Here is a 20,467-nt window from a genome sequence, read left to right on the forward strand (position 1 = left end):
TTTCTTCTCCAGTGCACACTTAGTTTTCTCAAGGTCATATTTTTCTAGTTGTCAGAACAGTAGATTTCATAGGTAAGAAGTGACTCTTAGCAAGCCCCCAGTTGTTGTTTTCATCCCCCAGCAAGTTCTAGACTAGAACCATAGACTCTTATAGCCTATTGAAATGCTTCTATCATCACGCTGTTGGCTGTTCTTGGATGGATACTTGTTTATCTTTAAAAGCTGTGCCCAGAAACCTCGTTTGGGGTTTAAGAAATTTTCAGTTGAAATCGATGCATTTAAAAAAATAACGTTACAGCCAAGTTTCTCTTTTCTAATTGCTCTGTTGAAAAACTTCCAGCTGGCTTTAGTTACAAGTTGCCTGGAGGGTGGTTAAATATTTTATTTCGAGGCACTGTTAACTGGAAAGAATTTACTGAACAAAGTTGGATAGAAATTTTTTTTGTAGTGTGCCCTGTATGCGGTGGCCATCTTTCATCTTTTGCTGCATATTGCAAGACAAAACTTTGCTAAATGTTTGCTAAATGTTTTAAGTAGAACAATTCATGAGCTTGTGGCATTTAAGGAAAGTAACGCTTCTTCTATGTCTTTTAGATACAAAGGATGGGACTGCAAACGAGCAACATAAAAAGTTTTTCAGCCCTTACAGAGCTTGTTCTAACTGCCAAGGATCAGACCACAGTGGAACAATCCTAAATATTTTTGAAAGCATGTGACTGAAGATAAACAGTGTCCCTAAAAGAAAGAGGGAGTATTTAACTTGTCTTTATTTTACCAAATTAGTAGCAATGAAGTGCTTCCTAATGTATCTCAATCAACAGATCAGTGCATCTTATGTCAAGATAGACTTGTTTCACCAAAAGACTGAGAATTTATTAGTTTTCCATTATATGGAAAGCAGTCAAAAGTTCTAAGCTTTCTACTATAGAATAAAAGTGGAAGAATGTTTTTTATTTTTGCTGTAAATCTTATGTAAAAGAGAGAACTTATATGATTAAAATAATATCTAATAAATCGTCTTCCTAATTTTGATGTCCCATATGTTTTTGAATCAAATATCTAAATAGGACATTTATTGTTGACTGTCTAAAAGTTTCAAAGGGACAGCTCTTCTGGAATAAAGAAACTGTTCACTGTAATAAGAATCTCCTATTTCTTGTTATTGCTTTGCAGCTACCAGCTTTTCCTCTTCCTGAGACCTAGCTAGCACTTGTTAAGGTTTTCAGTGCTTTTATCTTACTGATTTTTTTTTTTCTTGGATCCTGTGGTTGAGAAATGCTAGAGAAGGTTCCTGAAGTACTTTGTTTCAAGAATCATTTCTAGTATCACGGTATAATATACTGACTTTTACCTGTTTTCTGTCAAACTAGAACTTCATTTACTAAACTAGAATTTAAACAGAGTTGGCATGATTCTTATTTGTTTTTTATGATCTATTACAATTCAGGGGAATATTTTTTCCTAAATATATGTAGGATTCTCATGACTTAAAATTCTAATGCATCAGTCCTAGCTCCTTCAGTGCAATGTGCATCTCTATATAGCCAGGAAATTGAAAAGCGTTGTTAAGATCTGAAGTGTTAGAAGGATTAACAAAGGGCTGTCTTTATCTTAGAGCAAATTGCAAGGTTTGACACTCGCTTATATGAGGGACAGATGAGTCCAGGGAGAGTAATGAATTTGATTGAGGATTTTAACTGAGAGAATGTGTCCTGTGTGAGTAAAGGAGAATATATATATGTGTGTGTATATTTTTTTCCCTTATAAAAATTTCCAGCACTGGAATTCTTGTTTGTTTGTTGATTAGCAGGACATGCTTCTTTCTAAAATATTTAGAGAGCTTGGGCCTTAAAGGTGAAAGCTGGAGATGATCCAAGTCTTCTCAGTAGTGAGATAATGAGTGGGTAGCACATGGCTGTTACATAGCATGGCAGTTGTAGTCAGCAAACCTTTCACAACGTTAAAGCTTTTATTCCGCACTGTTGGAGATTTACCATATTTTAGTTGAAAATTATGTGATCACTGTGCTTGAAGCAAGTAGGATAGATGATTGTTACAGACTTTTCTAAATGCAATTTTATAAAAGTGGACGCAAGGGGAAAGCATTGTTACTACAATTATGTTGGCTCTTCTCGGATTCAGTCTGAGTAACAGAGAGCAGAATTTGACTCTTATAATTTGCTTAGCATCTCTGCATTCATGGCATGATACACAGTTGGAGAATATCCACATTTATTCTGAAGAAACAAACAACCAAGTGAACCAACTGCTGGATGTCAAATGTGTTCCGTTTGTCTCATTTAGTGGTGTGGAGATCCGTGGCCAGGCAAGGGCTCAGTTTCAGGTGCTGAATGAACATAACTCTTACTACTTATGCAAAATAAGTTTGTTCTCCTGTCTGTATTATATTTTTCCAAGCTTCTAAACAACGAACCTAGAAAGCTTGGTGTCTGCTCCTTTGGGTATCGTTTGCTTGTACTAAGACTCAAGAACAGAGCCATTGTCCCAGTACTAGTTGCTGTTGTTTTCAGCAATGTTTTCTCACTTATGAAAGTGGATATGTACGTTGTGGTCTGAGGTCAAGGTTGCAAATGCGTTGTTTAACTTCTCACTTTAGAAGGTGTGTATTTATGACTTTAAACTTCTGTAACAACTGTCAAGAGAGTTGCAAATCAAGAGGTCTGTGCATACCAGTGATTGAAGAGAGAATAGCTTTGTATCCTTCAAAATCAGAGGAAAGCATGCAATCTGTGTATCGAACAAAAAAAAAAAAAAGGCATGGAAAAGCTACTTGCCCTCTGATTTCTTGCACATGGTTTCCCAGGTCATCTTGCAACAACAAAACTTCCTGCTTGTCACCATCAGCTTGCTAAGTATACAGGTTCAATTCCATTCTTCTTCCACTGAAGACTAGCTTTAATTTCAGGGTAGGAAATTACATTGTATAGCAAATGGAAAAATTACGTGAGTGGCCGTGTGATGGCTGTAAACATCTGTGTTGCTATTTTTCTGTCAGCTCTCCTAGTCCTTGTCGTTGTTCACTTAAAGAATAGCATTGCATTTTTCTTTCAGCGGAATAAGATGTTAGTAAAGAAAAATGTGCAATACCTCAGTAGTATGTATTATGGATCAATTGGGAGGAAAGGATCTAGCCTTTAAGCGGGCTCTGATAGAGATGTCTTCTGCTTTTCATCCATTTTCTTCATCAGAACTCTTTTGCAGAAGCAAAAATCATTTAATGAGTGATACAGATCTTGTGCCTTCTCTTCTTTCCTTCTGAGACTTTTAGAAAATTTACTTTACTTTTCTGAATTCGGAAGGAATTTATTTTGTTTAGAAGTTTAGTGTTATAAAATTGAGTAGCGAAAAAATGGTGGGATGGTTTCTCTAAATGGTGATTGGGTTCTCAAGTTTATGGGCTCCACTAAAATTAGACCAGACCACTTGATTTAAGCTTATTACCTAAAGGTAACTAATTAAATGTATATTTAGCTGGACAACTCAGTGTAGAGGAATACTTGCTCTAATCTTCCATCAACTGTTGCCATATTTTTGTGCTTTAACTGGAAGGGATAAGGAAGCAAACTGACTAGATTTTTTTATAAGCTTATATCAGGAATATTCTTCACCTGTGAGTAACTGCTTTGTTTTGATGAAACTAAAAAGCTTGTTTTTCATATTTTGGTTTTCCTTCTCCAAGTGTCCCATCTCTTAGAGTATTATTTTGGGTGTTTCATTCAGGAGACCCTTGATGAGTCACAGACTGCAGCTGAGAGCTCACTGCCCTCACTCAGCTTAGGGTACCTGGGCAGGGCGTTCCTGTGCGCCTGGCTGAGGAATGTGGCGGCACTGAGGGGAGGCCGTAAACGTGTCTAACATTTGAGTAGCAGTTTTCTTGCATCTAAATTCTCATGGGCAAACAGAAAGCTGGAAAGAATATCCATGGCAATAACAGAAAAGTTCCTGAGAAGTGGCAGACCTATAAGTTGATGTTAATTGTGCTTATGTGGTGTTTAATTTTCAGTTATATACTATAAAGTAATAGTGTGGAAATTGCTAAGGGAACATCTATACTAATGCATTCCAGTTTATAAAGAGAATGAGAGCTTTTGTTCAAACTGTCAGCCCAGCATAATCCATTCATGGGTCTGAAAGCAAATCTGAGCTGCTCTTGTATTCTTCATTGTCACCTGTACTAAAGATTCTGCAGCTAGAACTCGAGCATCAAGAAAAGTGGTACTTACGGAAGAAAAAATGTTTCTGTTACAACTTTCTTGAGGCCGCAGTGTGATGAGTAAAATGCAGTAAAAATTGTAGACGTAAAATTGTGTCAGGAACAAATCTCAAGAGAATATATATTGTTGGGGAAAGGGGGAGATTTAGTGTTTTGGAATATTTGAATGTTGGGTATATATCGCTTATCCTTTTAATAGTACAATACGTGCTCCAGCGCTGCTTTTTTCACAGTTCTTGCTCTAGCCAAATACCCCTCTCTCCAGGGTACCAGTGGGAAGGTGCTTACTGCCACAGTTTCTTTTCTGCAAAGTGGTTTGAGGGTGTGTTGTGTGTGTGTGTGTGTGTGTGTGTGTGTGTGTGTGTGTGTGTGTGTGTGTGTGTGTGTGTGTGTTCCACAGCCCCCCCCCCCGGGTGATCCCTTAGCAGGGCATGAAGTCCTCTAGCAGCTTGCAGGACCCACCTATGAATAATGCCATTTTGCCCCAGAACTTACCAGCAGCATGGCCAGAAGCTCTGTTTCATTATTATCTGTCTTCATTGTAAAAATGGAACCTTTTCTGGTCTAAAATTTTATTTGTGGCTAATGCAACTGATGCCGCCTTCTCACTCCTATTCATAAATGGGATAATTTTTAAGTTAATGACATGTATGAACACTTGGAAGCTGCCTCTTTCACACTTACAGCTGTATTGTTAGCTGTCTTGCATAATTTGCAACTTAAATTGTTATATAAAACATGAATCTGGCTTAAAGCAAATTTCAAAAGCTGGAACAAGGAATCTAGTTATATACATAAATGCAACTTAACTGTGTTAAAGCAATTTGTAAGTAGTTTTATTTGCATTTTTCCTCTCCGCACATCTGCGATTAGACTACTTCTGCGTACAACACAAGCACAAAATTTAGATGTTAGAGCATCTGGAATACATACAGTATAATCAGATAAACATATGGATGCTACATCATAGCCTTTGCAATCCTAGTATTCCCAGTAGTGGGTTGTGCTATTCATTAAGTCTTCCACTGAGGTGGAAGGATCTGTCATGGATCTATACCACTGATAGGAGACTACTGGTATTAGTGATTCTGAGTTGCTTAGAAATTTGGGCCACGATGGATGACAATGAGCTACCGTACCAAAGAGGTTTGCAATTACTATCCAAATGCCATCATCGCTAAAGACAAATCTATAAAGATGGGTGGAAATGCTTGCTCCACTGATATCAAAGGCGGAGCTCCCGTAGACTTTCCTAGTACCAAGATTTTACTCCCTGTTCTTTTCTTCCTGATTCAAAATCCAAGTCTGGTTGTTCCAGTTTAACATTTTAAACATATATGACTTCTAAGAAGAGAATTGGACCTTGGAAACCTCTTTTACTCATGTAGTGGCACACCTGCCATTAGTACAGATAACTCCAATAAAAATAGTATTTAAGAACACGTGATTTGGGTATGTTAAGGTTTTCAGATCCAGGCTCCTAACCAGTAGTAATGTTTTTCATTATAAGGCTATAATAAATGCTTATAAAGTAATGCGATGGTGTTGAAATAGTAGGCCTTATTTTTTTTCTTAAAACCAAAAAAATCCATATACTTCTATCAGGGTATGAGAATTTCTCCACTGCAGTTCATTAGTGCTGCTGAGCCCTATTTTTAGCTTATCCATAGAGTTAAATAGGCATATCTATTTAGGCTACAGAAAGAAGAAACTTTCTACAAATGTATTTTTGCTTCCAAGGCAAAATATTTTCTCAGTGGGCCAAGTAAAGCCAACACCATGGGCAGGCAGCATTTTAAAGGAAAATGTGACTGAGCAAGCTAGAAATCCTTGTCGATAACTGTAAAACTTTCCCTGTAACTTAAAAGAGGGTCCCTCCTGCAAAACCGACCAAACTTAAAAAAAAAAAAAAAAAAAAAAAAAAAAAAGACCTCTTAAGGAATAATTAAATCCTTTTTTTGGGGACCTTTCTGTGGTAAATGCTGCTTGCCCTTCACAGAACTTTATTTTTTAAAGTCAATGTCTTGCTGACTACTGTTTTGTACTCACTGCCTTAAAGGAACTGGGGAGCGAAGTGAGAAAGTGGGAAGAGGGAAAGAAGAGGAGATGGAGAAAGTTTGAGTCATCTCACATTAAAAAGGTGAAAAAAGATGGAATGTTGCAGGCAATTTTGTAGCTTTTAAGAAGCTCTGTTTGCAAATATTATCTGCTTTTTCTCAAAGCTAAGTACTCAACAAGATCATAAAAACAGCTAATGAATACAAAAAAGGTGATGGGAAACGGAGCATGCACCATTTATTTCCCCCTCACCCCCCACCCCTTTTCAGTGCTTGCATTTAAACCCTGCTCAGCGGGTTTGTTACTCTGCCTAGAAGAAGCATTGCCTTGGACTTCTCTTCAAAAACAGCTAAAAGGAATGGCTTGTTCAGCGTTACTTCCAGAAGCCCCAAATCTTCCTTTTGTGTTGCAGGATCTTCTGATTGACCTGCTCCATCACTGTTGAGTTTGAGAAGGGCTTTATTTACTATCTGTAAAGCAAATACGTGAGTGAGTCTGGAGTCTTCAGGACGTAATAGTGAAGTCATGAACAAAAGTATAAGTGCGTGGAAAAAAAAAACATGAAGTAATCAGTAACTTCAATCAGCTGTAGCCACACATAAGATACAACCGGTGAATGTTTATATAAGACCTTGGGGTACTTGTTCCAGGACATGTGAAAAAGCTCTACAATGGCTCGTGCACATGGGCTGCATGAAATCTTGGTATCCTGGAAGCCCTTGACAGCGCTTCGAAGGTAGGATACCTTCTAAAAACTAAAAAAGTAAAGGTACTAAAATCACTCTTTTAGAACATAATTTTCCTTCTTTTTATGAAAGACTGTCCACCTCCTTTAAGTTCCCCCTTCTTCCCCTTGTGACTGGATGCTTAAGCTTATCTTCAAGTGAGGTAGTGTGCTGCACTTACTTCTATATTTGTAATTTCTGGGAATAGTCCCAAAGTGATCATGGATTATGCTGAACAGCCTAATAATTGCAGCCTCCGCCACCTTCTCCAAATGTGGTGCTTTGAATTGTTTGAGCTGTTTGGTAACGAAGGCAATTAATTTGTTTGTACAGAATCTAGCACACCAAGACCTCAAACTTCATGATTACCTTTACAAGTTACGTTTCTTATAGTGATGAAATTTGGAGAGTTTAAGGCAAACCTGTTTCTACTGATGGGTTAATCTAAAAAATCATTTTAGATGACTACCATTCAGTCATCTTGAAAGTCTTATACCGATCATATGTTCCACATGGCTCTTACTACATGTTCTACATGGCTCTTTTGATTTAGGTAAATGTATACAGTTAAATAGGCTAAAATTGAGAAGGAGGGAATTTTTTTTTAGTGATAGGTACTGTACCTTTCCAACAGTTAGGTTGGCCTCACTTATTTTACTGAGATCTGCTTCCTTCCCCAGCAATGCAGGTAGTTTCATATCTGTAAGAAGTTCCTGAAGATCAGAGTTGCCTTCTATTGTTAACTCCGGCAAAGTTAATTTGATTTGTCTGAAGAAAAGAAAGAGTGAGACAACTGAGTGAGTATTCACTGATATAAGGTGTGATGCTTGGGCAGTTCTGTTGAGGGAGCATTTGGAAAGTCTCAGGAAAGGGTGTTCTGTGTGTGAGAACTGAGACAGCTACCAGCTGTGTATGGGCTTTGTGTTACTCTTTCGAAGTGCAAAGTTACCGTTAAGTCTGCCTGTAGGTACACTATTAAACTCAAAGTGATCCCATTGAAGGGTCCTCAGTTGTCAGCTGCAGAACAGTACTTGCTTATTACCCTGAAATACCAGCAGATAAAGCGTTGATCCTATTGAAGTTAAGCTCTATTGGGGTGAAACTCTCTCAAAATCAGAACTAGGGGTTGCCATACGCTAAGGAAAGGGCCAAGTGAGGATCTGGGATAGTGGCTTGACAGCTCGTGCGGTTTCCCAGGCTAGACTGAATACAGCTGTAGGAGCTTTCGTTGTGCATCTGAACGTGAGCTGGGCTGTGGGAGTGAAGGCCTGCAGAAATTTATTCTGATAATACTATGGCATCCCTGGGTTTTCCGTGCATTCGTGTTTGTGCTGGATGTTACCCCTTGCTTGGCAGGATCCATCCTTTGCCAAAGAGCGGGAACCAGGCAGGCCTGCACTGTGGATCCAGCCCATTTTATTCATTCCTACGGGAGAGCGTTTGTGTGTCTGAACTGTACCTTGGAGACAAATCCTGAAGCCAGGCGGAGGATTGCACGGGAAGCTTGGCCTCTATCTTGTCCAGGTCATTGCCATTAATGGGCTGCACCAGCACTAGCAGAGCGTTCTTGCTGACGGGAGCTTCAATCACAGCGAAGGTCTTGCTGGCGTCAGTTTTGTACTTGAACGTCCCCATCACTGACATCCCAGGCACTGAGACCTTGGTGTTTGAATCAACCCAGAATTTCTGAGGCTCTTTCAGCCGCGAGGCTTTCTTAATAGTGACTGAAAAACAGATTGAGAATTAGTAATTGATTCTCCTTTCTTTCTTTCTTTCTTCCTTTTCACTGCTGCCCTTAAAAATTATGTCTGTTCCAAAAAAGCACACTACGTGTTATACGAAGGTCATGTGTATAAGATGATGTGTAGGTACCTCAACCATATGTATCCTGCCTTTTAAGTACCCTCTGACGGCATGAGGTAGAGGTTGGTGCAGACTCGGGGCACGAGGTCCAAACAAACACGGGACTGCTACCAGAGCTACTGTATTTCCACCGATCTTGTGGCCTTTCCTGGACGCAGTATTTCTGTTTACCTGGTTACCTACCTCCTCCAAGACTACCAAATGGTTCCCAGTTTGTTTCTAGGCCTGTGTGGAGGGTCTGTTTGGGTTTCTGTGACCTGGGCAGCTGGGAAGCCCGTGGCAAGTGCCGCAGGGATGGCCCTTGCTGCAGGGATGCCCTTAGGTGAGGAGAGGCGGCCACAGAGACAGCTGGGGGGCTTGTGAAGGACAGCTATCACGAGCTCTCCTCCAAGCCTCACCTCGGGTGATCTTGAGAACCAAAGCAATGACGGGCTAAGCCCTAAACATGACATGTCGTTTAGGCCAAGGAGGTTAAAAGGACATGTCTGAATGCTTTCTAAACAAACCTTAATATGAATTTCTTACCCAGCTCACAAGTATAGGGAGCCTTGCTCTCGCCTCCTGCTGCTCCTGTGCAGCTTTGCATTTCAACAGGTTATCTGCCCATTGCCATAGATCAGTGCTGCTGCCCAGGTGGACAGAGAATCCTGTTGACGTTAAAGAAGCTGCTGCCATCAGTGAGAAGGGCAGAGTTCAGAAACCTTGAAACTGCTCTTTGGCGGAAAGGAATTAGGAAAACAGATCATATGTTGTGGTAAAGAAAGGAACCCCTGTAGTAAAGTATTATTGGTGTAAAATAGGACTTGGCCTAGCTGTACTGTCAACCAGTCTGTTCTTCAATAAATCTAGATAAATCCTGGGCCCTAAAACATTTAATACGTAATAAATTGTTGCTTAAAGAAACTCTTGCCCTTTAGATGACTTGCATAAAAAGGCCAAGACGTTTCACTTAGACATTTTCTCTTAGTATGCTAACTTCACCAAAAAAAAAAGCAGCAGGCAGGAACGTGAAAGGCATAAACAAAATAATGAGTATAGTTGTTCACTTTTCTCTCATTTTACTAGAACAAAGGATATAAGCTGAAAGCAGAAAGGAGCCATTTTCACAGTGTCCGTATAACCTGCAGTACTTGCTGCACAGGAGAGCAGAAGCTGAGACTGTAACAAAGGTAAATAAAAGGAAAAAAGAACTGGGCATTCAGATAGCTGAACATATAAGGTTGTGATGGTAACTATTTTTAAATAGTCTTGGAAAGCACATAAAGAATCTTAGCGAGAAATAAACCAACATTAATTACTTACAAGGCAGCAGGTTAGCTAACAGGCTGCTTACTGATATTTCCTTCCCCTTTTCTCTGAAGTAGCACTGCCCTGTGTCAGCCATGGACGCTTGAGGACATGGACCTTGGATTTGCTCCAGGCTGTTCTTATGTTGTTATTAAGTAAAAGGAGCTCTCCAGAAAGAGTTGACTCAAAGGACCAGGAAGCTAATTGCCTCTGGCACGTTACATGCAAACGTTTGGATGCAGAAAGGCATCTTGAAGCAAGAATGGTGCTTGGGAACTTCACAGTTTAGTTGTATGTTGTTTTGTTAAACGCTGCCAGTGGGGAAAAAAATCACTGGTTGGGCAAATAAATGAGCCAAGCGGATAAATTGTTTCTTCAGCAGTACTGTTTTAATTATTTATTGGTGGTAGCGCATTTGGATCTGATTATGCAAAGTTTCAAAGCTCTGCTGTTGACTGTGGGACTGGGTTCATTAATATTGGGCCAGTCATGAACCACCATAAATCAGCATTGCTGTGCTGAGAGAAATGGCTCCCATCAGCCTTTTGCCAGGTAAGGATTTGGATGCTTCTGCCCTCAGCCAGGTTTTTTTCTGCCAGATGTTCCACAAAATACTAGAATGTGAAGGGAACGACTGGGAGCTAAGCACGCACTCCCCTGAAAGTGCTGCAGAAGCAGTCGGTAGTCTTAATACAACAACTTGTCACTGTTCCTTACAGCACTGTTTTTAAGACATAGAAGAGATCTATTTACTAAAGAAACCCTGCTTTTTGCTCAGGCATGTGGAATGTAAAACAAAGAAATTCAAAGGTGATGAACATCCCGTCGATAAAAAGTGCTAGCTGTCACTGGAAGAAACGCGTTATTGCACTGAGTCCTCTTGGATTAGGACATGGTCACTGTGGGGCTGAGGAACGTTTTGTCAACCACGTGGGAGCAGGGAAGAAAGCCTGTATCTAGAAACAAAAGAAAGATAATGGAAGGGAAGTAAAAATCGTGGAAGCCATCAGTCACAGGCTGAAGATATAGCCTGAGAGCCTGGGAGAGGACAGGAGTACTTTGGAGTACTGCCTCTGGAGGACAATAAAGAGACACTGGACCTCTCTGCTTCAGATAAGCTATGATTTTTTTCGTTAATAATAATAACAAAAGGCAAAAAGCATCCCACCACGTTTCTAGTTAAACCTGAAGGTGTTCAAGGTTATATATGTTTGAAAAGCAGCCTAAAGTGGGGGAAGGGAATTAAGAATCCTGCAGTCTCACTGTGCTGCATCATCCATTTCCATTTGCTCGTTTGTAATTATTTTGCAACTTTACAAAGAAGTCTGCTTCTTTAATAGTAATAATATTTCATGAGCGGTAGATTTCTAAATGCAATCTGGGCTTAGCATCCAGTTTGCAAATGTGACAATTGTGTGCAAGAGAACAGCAAGTGAGACCATTGCAATATTTAAACTTTGTTTTTACTGGATTTTTTAATCAATCCTATGGCTGTCAGTAATATCTTACGCACATATGTAATGTGTTCCAGAGCAATGTAATGCTTTTTTTTTTTCCTTCCTGCAGTTAAAGGAGCAGGATGTGGAACTTGTAAGCACCAGCTTTCATGGTTGCCCCTCCATAACCAAACTGCAAAGCAAATGCTGAAGTCCATCTCTAGTATTCATTGGAAAAGAGTTGTTTATCTAATTCATTCATCCTTGAGCCAGTTTTTTCCAGCCCACACATGGAAACTGCATCTCAGAGGGCATCCTCGGGAGAGAGCAGAGGAAACAGCACTGACCTAGTGACTCAGACCCTCAAACGTGTGCTTCTAAACTAATAAAACAGCAAGTTTCCAAGACAGAAGACAAGGAAGAAATTGCTCTGCTGAAGGAAAAGTCTGCTCTTGCGATGATACGCAGCTCTGTACAAGGTTAAAATACAAGAATTACTTTTACAGCGCTATCTGTATGCTTGACTGTACACTGATGAAGCGAAAGCTGGAGTTCTTGGCCCCCAGTACTCACACCTTTCACCCGAGGCTCTCGGATCAGTTTATAAGCACGATAGATCTCCAGCAGACAGCACCCATCAAAGGCAAAGAAAATCTGATCTCCGTTTTACAGGTGGGAAAAGGAAGGCTCAGAAGCATTTCATGAGCTCCACCTTTAGCAGTAGATGCCTACTTAGACACTTGCATCTCGCTGGAAGTTCTCTGAAATGTAGTCATTGGTAATGCAGGCTGCCATAAAGCTGCAACCTCTGGTATTGTGTTCAGTTGCTAGGATGGTGAAAAGCAACTGCGCTCAGCGGAGGAGGCTCCGTGGTCGTACAGGGGCGTATCTGGGACAGCAGCAGGCAGTAGCTCCAGGCAACTAAGGAACTGCCTTACATCTTCTCATTTTGGATATTCTCCCAACTGGCAGCTTGCTCAGTTGCTTCCTTAGCCAGAAGTTGCCTCCGGACTTCTCTGTTTAACAGCCACTAGAGGAGCCATGTCTGCGGTGTGGGTTGTTTTCTTTTTTTTTTTTGGCCTTTTTTTGAATCCGTACCTCCAGCCTGCACAATATCCTATAACACATAGTCCCCTCTAAAACCATGTGTTGTGTGAAGAGATATTTCCTTTTGTTTATTTTAACCCTACTTCCTGATGACTTTCTCTAGAAGCCCCTCACGGTTCTTTTTTTCCTTTTGTGGTAAGAAATAATCCTCTCATCCTTTGCTTCCTAGCTGAGGCTAATTTCTCCGAGGCAGTCTGCCTGCCTTGTCTCCATTGCCGTGGCGGGGCGCTGGCAGGGTGAGGAGAGCAGGCGCAGGGCAGGACCCGCAGCAGAGCAGGCGGCAGCACCTGGGTATGCGGCACTACACCTCTTGCACTGCACCTTTTTCCCCTCGCTGTGGGAACCTCCTCGACCTTGCCTCCTCCTCAAGAACAGAGCCTGACCCAGCGCAGCAGCACGGTGTTGTTAAATGGGACGAACGGGGGAGACTGGGGCATTACCTGCCCTTGGCGCGCTTTGCTGCTGAAATGAGCCCTTGCTGTTTCTTACCTGCCAAGTGAAAGTCTGCTGCAAACAGCAGGCTGGTGGCTGGATCGAGGTCTGCCAGTAAGTGCTTGCTTCGGCCCCCGCTTTTGGCCTCCACAAAGGCGTTTATCTGTTTTGCTGCCGCACCTGGGTTTGTGAAATCGACGGCTCGAACGTAGAGCGCGTTGGCAGAAGGGACCAAGTCATGCACAAATAATTCAGACAAAGGCACCCTGGGGGCAGAGAACAGGTAGAGCGTCTTGGAAAAGAGCAACTCCTTATCCCTGTTCTTGACCAGGAGGCTTTCGATAGTCCTCAGGGTTGAAAGGACTTTGTGTCCATCGACTGTGGAAGTGCAGTCAGGGTCTCCAGAGGGGCTAACAAATCCCAGCAAACCCTGCAAATCAGTTGCCGTCTGGTTTGACGCACCTAGGTAGAAGGACACCAAGGAGCCATAGACACTGGTTGGTGACAGGAGGAGGTTTTGGCCTCTGTGTGCTTCCTTCAGCTCACTGTAAAACCGTGCACCTAAGACATAGACAAAGTCCTTCAGGCAGCTCACTCTCTGCCTCTCTCTGATGCTCAAGCTCATGGTTTCCAGCTTGACTATGTCATTCAGGTGATCTTCATAGGCAGGTCTGGTTTGGGACTCGATTGAGACAGGGACAAACGTCTTCTTTCCTTCCTGGACCAGGTTCTCCAGCTCCTCGCAGGTACTCTTGTTAAAAGAAAACAAATTGAAGGGGTGGACATAGACGCGGTCACAGGCCACTGCTGTGAGGCATGCGAACAAACAGACAAGATTTGCTGCCAGCTTCATGTCGAAAAACCACCTCCACAGTGTCTCCTTAAAGAAAAAGGAAGGAAGATTGATTAGCTTGCTATAAATACTGTTCATTTTACTTGTATGGAGAGGCATTAGCGTAACGCTGGAGTTACAGAGGTGAGAATTGCTGTATTTAGTGCTGGTCTGACTCTGCTCCCTGCAAAGTCCAGGGTGAAGTCGTCACCAGTTTCGATGACGGGAGGTGGAAAAATGCTAGGCAGAGATTTGATTTTCTTAGCCACTGTAGTACCCTAAAGATTCAGGTCCTGGAAGCAATATGGTCATGCACTTGGACCAGTTAAGCTTGCCAGCTAGAGCGTACTAGTTCTGGCAAAACCCTGTAATAATGCAGCCATGTTGTTCCAGGGACCTAGTCAGAGCTACCTCTGCGCATTGCTGCACCGAGTCTTGGTGACACACGGACGGGCTAAGGAGCTTGCCTATTGTTACGCGGGAAGTGCTTTGGGAAACTAGGTGTCTTAAGGTCCTCTAAGCCATCCTGTTTTATATGTCTAGGCAGCAGAACGCTTGCCACTAACAGAGCATTTTGCGTTTTCATAGCCCAGCACAAGCATTCACTCTTACCACATGGCTGAAATGGATGCTTCTAGGCAAACACGTGCAAGGCTTCCTTATACAAATACACCAACACTGAAATCTTCAGGAGGGCTCTAAACCACTCAGTGCCACGTCTGTATCACCAACACTTTCATTTATATAGGGAAGTGTCCGGGTTTAAAAGCAATGTTCAAGCCCTGATGGCTTCCCAGCCTGAATTTTGATGTGCAGCCATATATCACTGAACGATCTCCAGGTCTTTTATGGCTAATAATTCTCCAGTCTGTGGTATCACCATTCTCTTGCAAATACAAAAACCAAGATGCACAGATGTTTGGTAATTAGATGTATACCTTGCCAAGTACATATGCATGTTAACGTGCACATCTGCATTCCCTGATTGTATGTTCATATCTAACAGGATTGTTTGCAGACAGGGTCTCTGCTGTTGCAGTGGTCCCTCAGGATGTCTAAACATCATCTTAGCTAGTGTCGGCCGGTCGGACCCTCAGTAATTTGCTCTGCACAGATGTGGGGGCAAAGACTTGCTGCAGAGCTCAAGTTCCAGTCCCATGTGTTCACACACGGTTTGCTCTTCGCTGTTAACTCCCATCCCAGCCTCTAAATTAGCACGTAGGTGGCGGCAGTTGCTGCTGTCCCTTCTGCTCCCTTCCTCTGTCTCTCTTTGCCTCACAGCAACTAGAGCTCGTAGTACGCTCCCAGCCCAGGTCCCGCAGCTGGGGATGTGCAGTGCTGTAGGGTTTCCATGCTGCTTACGACCAGTTAAAAAATTATCTTACGAAATATCCTTCCAACTTTCTCTTCACAGTTAACCCAGCCACTGTGCTAGAGCATTTCCACTCTTCTCTCCTCTGTGTTTTCCAGCCTGGGCCAGGCTCGGGGAAAGAAACAGAGACGCCAGGAATTGGAGGCATTGTCCTTCCCTCCCTGGTCTTCTCTATAATGATTCTGTGTCTCTGAAGCACTCCTTAATCCTTCCTGTAGTAGCAGTGGGAAAGACTCTGTGCCACTTGCTCTAGAGGCAAAGCTATGGCTGTGCCATAAGGCACAGCTGGTGCCTGGAGTTTGCTTTCCTGCTGTGGCTCTAGCCATGTTGTTAACTCCTTTCTCATGAGCAGAAGCAGCAAGAGGGACAGTTTTCGCTTCCAGCCCTTATACTAAGCCAGATCTGCGGAGAGCGGAGTCAGCCCAGAGCCTTTCGCAAAAGCCTGAGATCTTGAGCAGAAAAACTGACATTCAAAGCAAAACCAATAAATGTGCTTACTCGCGTCTGTCCAGATCTGAATCTCCCCCTCCGACAACGGGCAGGCTCCTCTCAGCACCTTTTTGCTCCTGGAGTGCTGTGTTGTGATTGCAAGTGGCTTTATGCCCTTTCCGAAGGGAGGGCCCTTTCTGGATGTCTCCAGCAACACAGCACGAAGCCGCTTTGCACCTCAGGCTGGGCGGCTGAAAGGAGTTGGATCAGGCCAGATAGGACCTGATGAAACTTGAGTGTGGCTTGACGCTGGATTCATAGAAGAGTCTACAGATCAATACACAACCTTTAACCAGACCCAGTACATTTGGGTAGTCTGCAGTTAGTTACACATTTACTAAGATGGACACAGACTCCTTGTTATGGAGAAAGAATTGATTCTAGGGCTGGAAAATAAGTCAGTCCATTTTAAGTCAGAGTCAGAATGAACATTTCCTTGCACCTGCATTTTACTGTACTGTCAGATCAGATTTTTCTCTTTTGGATAAATTGCTTTTAACTTGCAGCTTGTGAACCCATCAGTAAATGGGATATGTACTTCCACGCAGAGTGAAATGATTAAGCTCTCAATCTCTAGCCTTTCTTTTTCTCTTAACCTATCCAGAAGATCAAAAGTTTGTTTCTTTTCATCATAAAAACAAAATGTGTTGAAAAGGACAGGATTAAAGCTAGATGGTAAGGTTGCCAAATCCAGATCCCGTTCTCCACAGGGAACTCACCCCTCCCAATCTCAGTTTCTCAAATCCTAGGATGTCAAAATATTGTCATGCATAAGGGGTGGGATTCAGAGGTCTTTCTGCTGCTTTAGAAGTGATCCTCCGATTTTGCCGGGCTACTTCTTCCTCTTTGAGTAAATGAACAGCAAACCAAACTGGGGCTGCTGCCATTGGATTAAACTGAGTCCCGTTCCCTGCCCTCAGTGTACTTAAAGTCCCATGGCTCCAACAGGAATAAGACTGAGTTAATGGCCATACCCTGATCTTAGAGAGCCGATCAGGCATGGTAGGCCCTGTGGAGCCCAGTGACATGAAGACTTCAGGGAGAGAGGCAGGAACGAAGGCGGGACGGGCTGCTCACCCTGGGCCGGGGTGACTAACAGCGACTGGATTGCACTGTCAGGATCGGAGAAGGGATGGAAAATTTCCGCAGCCCTGCTTTTCATTTAAACAGCTTGATTACTTTAGCTGTAATGAGGTCTAAAAGCAGTTCTGAGTATAGGCCCGTGTGGCATGCCATCATGCGCACGAGGCCTGAATAAACAGCTTGAAATATTTAAGGTGTTTTCTCCTCTCCCTGCCTGAGCATCCCAATCTAAGAAGCATCTGTCAACAGAGCAACCCCCGAGCACTTATGCAGTCTCCAGATGGCTATAAAAGGCATGCATCCCCGCCACGGATCCAGGCAAGCGAGAAGCGGTTCCTCCATTAAAAATGCATTTTGTTGAGCTAAATATTGAGAAGAGAGAGAGCTGGGTTTCTGGCTGTAACCCCCCTTTGCCTACAGCTCTCCCTGCAGCCAGGCAGCCAGGTGCAGCCGGCTGGGGCCCAGCTTCTCGAGCCCGGAGGAGGCTTATGCGGGACGTGGGGTGGCACCATCAAACCTGTGTTTCCTGCTCCTCTGCTTTTGCGTTCGGCATTCGGCACCAGTGGTGTGCGTGGGGGCCAGACCGTGCCGGGCCTGTGAGCTGTGGCTGGTCCACTCTGTCCTCCTATGCAAGACTTAACCAGCAGAAAAAGGAAACTGCAGCACAAGTTTTCAGTGTCCATAGAGGGATTTCAAGCCTAGGCTGTTTCAGTGAAGGGCACTTTGTGCTCTATAAAACACTGAAAAATATCCTTATTAACAATAATTGTTAACTTTTGCTGACAAGCCATGAGGGATGCTAATAACAGATGCTACAGCTGCCAGACTCGTGTCGTTACTGTGGACAATAAACACGGGAAGAGGAAACCATGTAACCTGCAGCTGCTGCATCGTCCTCCTTATATCATTATGCCTTTAGCCATGATTCAGAAATGCTGCCGTAGCACACTGCGGGAGCTGTCCTGGGGGGCATCCCTGCTCCCAGCTGCCCTGGGGCCCCCCTGCAGCCCCGGCTCCTCTTGCCGCGGGGAGGCCGGGAGCAGGAGGCAGCTCCCGGGTGGTGCTCTGGCGGCTCCATCGCACAAAGACAGCTCGGTTTTTAGTTGAAAGTCTTCAGGTTTTTGGCCGAGCCGATCTTTTTTTTCTTTTTGGTGTGTGCGGGCTCGGTCCTATTTTCTTCAACAAAAAGTTGTCAGTAACTTTGGGGAGCGCAGGGATTGTTGTTTCTTGTTGTTTGCTTGTTTTTTCCAAACTCAATCAATAAAGTCGTTGAATGAAAAGACCCAACGATCTCTAGAAAACAGTTTCACGGGAGAGTTTTCAGCTTCTGCACTGCTCACAGTCGCTGTGGCCAGCAGCGTGCAAGAAATGCCTGCGCCGCATCACTGGGGGCGAGTGAGCAAGGCAGCGGCAGCTGAGCCGCTTTTACCACTGTGCTACTCCTGCTTTACGTCACAGGAAATCTGGCTCGACTCCGTAATGAATTAGAAGCTTTGATTTTAGCTTATGTTTGTGTCTTTGTACAAAGCTCAGACGCCAAGTCCGCTGCTCATTCACACTCGCTCAATTAACATTCCCCGATGAAGATGCATCAGGCACTATCGCACTTCTTAGAGCTTCGTATTTTAATCGTTTCACACTTTCCCTCTGGCTGCACACACGTTGCTACACCTGGGAACATATCTCATCCTGTTATGACTTAATTACAGTTAGTTTTTTACTCCTGAGCCATTTTTAAGCCAGAGTGCACAAATATCGTTCTAATTACTAAATGTGGACTCTCTTATCAGGCTTTTCCCCCCCCCCACCCCACCCCTGTAGAGTGGGGTAGCCAGGGTTTCAGGAATGAGCATGTGCTTCAAGGTAGAGCTTCGACTTCCGAAAGGTGAAAGTCTCTGCCGTGCCCTCAGCTACCCTGTCTGAGGATCTGGTGCCCCAGGGAGCTGTGGCAGAGGCACCGTGCCAGGCAGAACGGGCACAGAAAGCTTTCCAGCCACCCCAGAAGGTAAAAGCAAGACCTCTCCTAAAGGCATCGCCAGCCCAAACAGAGCCCAAGGCACACGCGTGAATCCCACCTTGCAACAGCCACCGAAAAGGCGCAGAGAAACACACACCTCAAACCTGCTTTTCGAGGAAGATGCTCATGCTCTTCTTCTCCCCCACTCTCTGATTTTGGGAGGTGACCCAGGTTTCCCTTTTATACCCACGGTTACATAAGCGGTGCCCCAGCTCCCATCCCCCAGGCGCTGCCCTGATTTCTGTTAGAAACCTTTCTCTGTTTTTGCTGTTTGTTATTCATGGTGGCGGCTTCCCCCTCCAGAGAGGGAGCAAAAGAGCGGCTGAAAAACTGGTCTCATCGGCACTGCACTGCGGTTTTTGTTTCCCTCGCATCCTCTCTTCTCCTCTCTTTTGGGCTATTGAAATTAAATCCGTTTGTCAGACAGGCTGACTCTCCTGACGTACGAATGGGGAACCATTGGCGGCCAAGGAAAATTTCTCAGTGTTATTGCTGTTAGTGTTTCTTTATGTAAACACCGTCAAATATGCTTCATAAATTTTAACCCTAGCAGAGGAACACTAATCTTAAAGCTAGCGGCGAATAATTAGATCTTGAATGGAAAAATGATTTGGTCCAAGGTTGAATATCAATTGATGGGCACGCAGGCTCTCCTCTTGCTGATGAACACTATGTCTCTGCTCTGTCAAACCGTGTTTTCATTGATCCACATAGTTCTGGGAAAGGCAGTATAAAATTCAGCACTTTATGTAGAGACAATAGTAAATATTTTATTCTGTTTTGTTCAGTTTGTTTTCCAGTTTGCTTAAATTTTGCCCTGAGATTTGAATTCAGAAGCAGCCAGACATATTACTGTGATGATGCTCTTGTCTCCTGTGAAGTTATGCCAGGAATTATTCAGAAGGAAGTTACTGTGGATCGAGGATAATAAGTGACTCCACTCGCTGATTCAGCCCACAGACAATGCTGAAAACCTTGAGAAACCTTCATGGATTGAACTGGCACCTCTCACCTATGTAGATTAAGAACCTGCACATGGCCAGCTCAGACGTGGAAGTCTGTACATAGTCACACCTCATTAGTTACTAGATGTGAGGATTTCTTTTTTTTTCAGATTAAAAGTACATTCAAGGAGAAGTAGGCACAAACAGTTCATTTATGCAACCTGTGGATTTAATTTGGTAATCGTAAACATTCATCAACATCAACATCAACATTCGTAACTGTTCCCCTTCTCTTATGTTTTGCCAATGGAAGACAATGTGAGATCCAGATACGGCACCCGAAGGAGAGGACGAATGACTGCTGGGAAAATGACCGGAAAACAGGGAGAAAGAAGAAGCCTGTGTGGGAGTACCTAACAGAAAGGAGACAGGGAATATCACTTTATCAGCAGCTGCAGTGGTTGCTGCAGATATGGCAGGCGGTCATGAAGCTGGAAGGCAGACCACTTGTGAGACACGCAAGCCACGCTTTCTAGAGCAGCCAAGAGCTTAAGCAGACTCCGACTCTTCGGCTTGGAAAAGCGGCCA

The 20,467-nt window shown here is 43.4% G+C and overlaps 2 protein-coding genes across 5 annotated transcripts in view; one reads left to right on the forward strand and one right to left on the reverse strand.

The window, feature by feature from the left end:
- COG2 (component of oligomeric golgi complex 2) overlaps positions 1-1,028 on the forward strand; it is a 36,731-nt gene extending 35,703 nt beyond the window's left edge. For all 3 annotated transcript variants that reach the window (XR_011140301.1, XM_068939052.1, XM_068939053.1), the window contains one exon: positions 595-1,028. Coding sequence is in view for 2 of the 3 variants with exons in the window: in XM_068939052.1 (XP_068795153.1) it covers positions 595-696 (102 nt within the window). In the remaining variant the exon portion in view is untranslated. The remainder of the gene's footprint in view (positions 1-594) is intronic.
- Positions 1,029-5,044: 4,016 nt separating this feature from the next.
- On the reverse strand, positions 5,045-19,181 carry AGT (angiotensinogen). 2 transcript variants are annotated; one of them, XM_009680467.2, is made up of 5 exons: positions 19,033-19,181; positions 13,200-14,022; positions 8,477-8,741; positions 7,641-7,785; positions 5,045-6,762 (listed from the first exon to the last, which is right to left on the reverse strand). In XM_009680467.2, the coding sequence occupies exons 2-5, from the start codon at positions 13,993-13,995 to the stop codon at positions 6,571-6,573; spliced, it is 1,398 nt and encodes a 465-aa protein (XP_009678762.2). In that variant the 5' UTR covers positions 13,996-14,022; positions 19,033-19,181; the 3' UTR covers positions 5,045-6,570. The 2 variants fall into 2 exon arrangements, with proteins under 2 accessions (XP_009678762.2, XP_009678755.2); XM_009680460.2 differs by lacking the exon at positions 19,033-19,181 and adding an exon at positions 15,845-16,122.
- Between the last annotated feature and the right edge of the window lie 1,286 nt (positions 19,182-20,467).

The sequence above is a fragment of the Struthio camelus genome, chromosome 3, assembly GCF_040807025.1.
Source record: "Struthio camelus isolate bStrCam1 chromosome 3, bStrCam1.hap1, whole genome shotgun sequence".
Lineage (NCBI taxonomy): Eukaryota > Metazoa > Chordata > Aves > Struthioniformes > Struthionidae > Struthio > Struthio camelus.